Raw genomic sequence first — 3,423 nt, 5'->3', positions numbered from 1 at the left:
TCCAAATAAAATGTTTTTTTTTGCAAATCATAAAACTATAATTAAATTTAATTGTTTATAATTAATTTTTAATCAAAAACAAAACATTATATATCCTTTATTTCATATATTAATTGTAATATAATATATTAAACTAATGACAAACATTATTATACACTAATTAAAGTTAAAGTAATTAATTATAAATAAATAGGATTTTTACGTTAATATATTGTATATTTAATTAGGTTTTTATTCATCAGTAGAGTACATAAGCTAGAAATTTTTTATTTATTTTTTTAAATTTTAACTAAAATATATATTTATTTTATTTTTTAATTTTTTTATGGATAGCAATACTACTGTAATAACAATGTATAAGTTTGTAGTAATTGTTATAACTTTAGTCGTATTGATGGTCAGGGATGGCATTAACACCCAAACTAGTAATGGCACCAAAACTAATAGTACGACTACTACTACTACTACTACTACTAACAGCACAGATAGTGGTGATGGACAACATATTTATGGTGTATATAATTTATATTATATTATTTTATATAATATTAAATTATTTATACCATTTGGAGATACCGGAGCTGATAATGATACCATAACACCACTACCATTAAACAATACTATCACTGATGCTAATCAATGGTTATAATGTTATTTATCTAATTAATTATTTAAAAAAAATCATATATTTATATTCTGTATATTATAATATAATAATAATAATACTGTATTTAATTATATACTAACTATTAGCTAACTGTAATAATTTAATAAATAAAATTTTCAATTATTTATATTCAAAGATTTAATACATTAAAAGTTGATTTTTTCAAATTAATTAATTTAAAGTTTTAAAAATATTTAATAAAGTTTTAATAAAAAATTTTGTTGTTCATATACAGTACTATATGGTATATTTTATTTTATTTTTGTTAAATTTATTTGACATAATTCAAAGCAAGATTTAATTTAAACTAAATTTTTTTGTTTTGCTCAATAAATTAATAATATTTTAAACAAAACAAAAAAACAACAAATTTTACAATTTATAGTTTAATATATAAATAATTATTTTATAAATCTATGCTATATATATATATTGTAAACTTTTTTTATGTTTTATGTTTTTTTAGATTATATTATTAGACTTAAAAAAAAAATAATAATAGTCAATAATAATAATAATAAAATATTACAATAATTTGAAAAAAAACATAACTAATTATTTTAATTTAAATTAATTTTAATTTTTTCGCTACCGGTATATAAATATATAATTATTTTTTTGTTTGTTTTCGCAGATTATCTTCAATTTTTTAGTCAATCCTTTACCGACGCAAACACCGCCGAAATCGTTTCAATTCACGTTTGATTAGTCGCTGTCTAACAATGGTCTCCCGATTCCTATCGGTCCACTCCACGAATTGCTGTTCGGCCGATCCGGTCATTACACGGGCGTAGACCACTTCACCCGACGAGTCATCACCCGACTCGCGACCCGAGCGGTTGACTCGCATTTTGTAGAATACATTATTATCAAAATCGGCCATCGGTTCCGCATCGTCTACTCTATACTTGGCCAACACATTGCGGGCCATACGTCGGCCGGCAAACTGTACGTACAGATAACTGTTCCAATAGCCGTTCGACGAAACAGTGGCCAATCGGTTCAGTTTGTCGATCAACCGTTTTTCTCGAGCGTACTGTTTCTTATCTTTGAGCCGATGTTTACCGTTAGTACCGCAAAGGCCTATGACCAGTACTGACTCGGGTAACGACTGTTTCATTAAGTCCAACTGTCTATCAACCCGTTTCATAACAAAACTGGTCTCCAGGCTTGTCATCTGATAGTCGGACATATCTCGCCGATAGTTATGTGTTTTGTTTTTCAATGAAACAATACGTTTGTTATTCAATCGCCAAAAACGCTGTTTGTCTTCGCCATGAAGTACTTCGGCCACCACTTGATGGCCATCGATGACCAGCTTCTGGTCAGTATCCTTGTCGACCGTAATTCGATTTATATCCAACACAGCTCTGGCCAAATGTTCCCCGTGAAATCGGACATAACAGACATTTTTTTGGCCAATTTTCAACACATATTTCACGCATCGGTTTTCTCGTTGATAATGACCGCAAAGTTTGTAGAAATAGTTACGTATCGACTGATAGGACAACTGTTTCGGTACTTTCTTTAACATCAAAACCGACGTATTTTTCGGTATATAAACACTATTTCTGTTGTCTGTATTGATGTCCATCTCTTTGATGGCTAACTTATTGATGACCTGATCATCGGTTTTCTTGGACTTAGTTTTGCTCATAAATTCACGTTTGCGTCGATAGTATTGCAATTTATTTTCTTTCATTAGTTTATTGTTGTCGCCATATTTGACCACTTCTTGACCTAACAGACTGTCGGCCATTGCTTTTGTTTCGTAAGTCACAAAAATACATCCTTTGAACTGTTTGTTGTTGTCATTGTGTGATGTCATCGTTGAGCGCCTGTATCTCATATCCAGCCATTCAACTGTTCCGTACGTTTGCGACCATTGCATCAGCTGATCAAACGTAACGCTCTCCGCCTCCGCCGCCGTTGGAAATCCGGCCAAATGTACAGTACGTTCGTTGAACTCGCGAATCCATTCGTCAGTTTTCGGCCGTACGGGTCGGTTGGGGTTTCGGCGAACTCTTTCGTTGATGACATCAATCTCCAGAAAATCTGTATCTAACTGAAGATTTTTAACGATATCAACAAATATATCGTAGGAATTGTCGGCCAATCGTTTCAAACGATTGAATGTCATTAATGTCGCAAAACTGATCCCTTAATTAAATTTTCGTTTGTTTTTTGATTGTTTTGTTTGTTTAAATAAGATAATTATGTATGAAATTTATATATAGTATATATATATATATATATATTAATTAATAGATAATTACATCCGTTATCTTTGTTGACTATAATCCTCATAAACCAATTTGTATTGATATTGATGTCCGAAAAGTATGCCATCAATTGTTTGGCAAACTTTTGCCGCAAATCATCGTTAATTGTGACCATCTTTGATGTTGTCGTTTCTGTTATTGTAGTAATAGTTTTTTTTGTTGGACTAAAGTCTACTAAAAAAATTATAAAATTATAAAACATTTATTAATAATAAATTTCTAAAGATTTAGTCAGTATAGTATTGTTTGAACTTTTTATTTTAATAAAAATATATTCAATGTTATATTGAATACTGTAATATTTATTTTTAATTTTTTTTTTAATTGTATCAAGTTTAATTTTTTTGGAGAAATTTATGATTCAAATTATTAGATCAAAAAATGTCAAGTTATTATTATTATTAATATTTAATAAAATTGAAAATTGATAAAATAAATTACATTTTATACACTATGTGTGTATATATATATTGT

General features: G+C 28.7%; 1 protein-coding gene across 1 annotated transcript; it reads right to left on the bottom strand.

Annotated features, from left to right (window-relative positions):
- Positions 1–1,260: 1,260 nt before the first annotated feature.
- On the bottom strand, positions 1,261–3,119 carry LOC128955079 (la protein homolog). Its single transcript, XM_054300719.1, has 2 exons — positions 2,944–3,119; positions 1,261–2,827 (listed from the first exon to the last, which is right to left on the bottom strand). The coding sequence occupies exons 1-2, from the start codon at positions 3,062–3,064 to the stop codon at positions 1,329–1,331; spliced, it is 1,620 nt and encodes a 539-aa protein (XP_054156694.1). The 5' UTR covers positions 3,065–3,119; the 3' UTR covers positions 1,261–1,328.
- Between the last annotated feature and the right edge of the window lie 304 nt (positions 3,120–3,423).

The sequence above is a fragment of the Oppia nitens genome, unplaced genomic scaffold, assembly GCF_028296485.1.
Source record: "Oppia nitens isolate AA-2021 unplaced genomic scaffold, nextdenovo-longstitch-racon4-pilon3 scaffold12_pilon_pilon_pilon, whole genome shotgun sequence".
Taxonomy (NCBI): Eukaryota; Metazoa; Arthropoda; class Arachnida; order Sarcoptiformes; family Oppiidae; genus Oppia; species Oppia nitens.
This window is presented reverse-complemented; position numbering and strand designations above follow the sequence as displayed.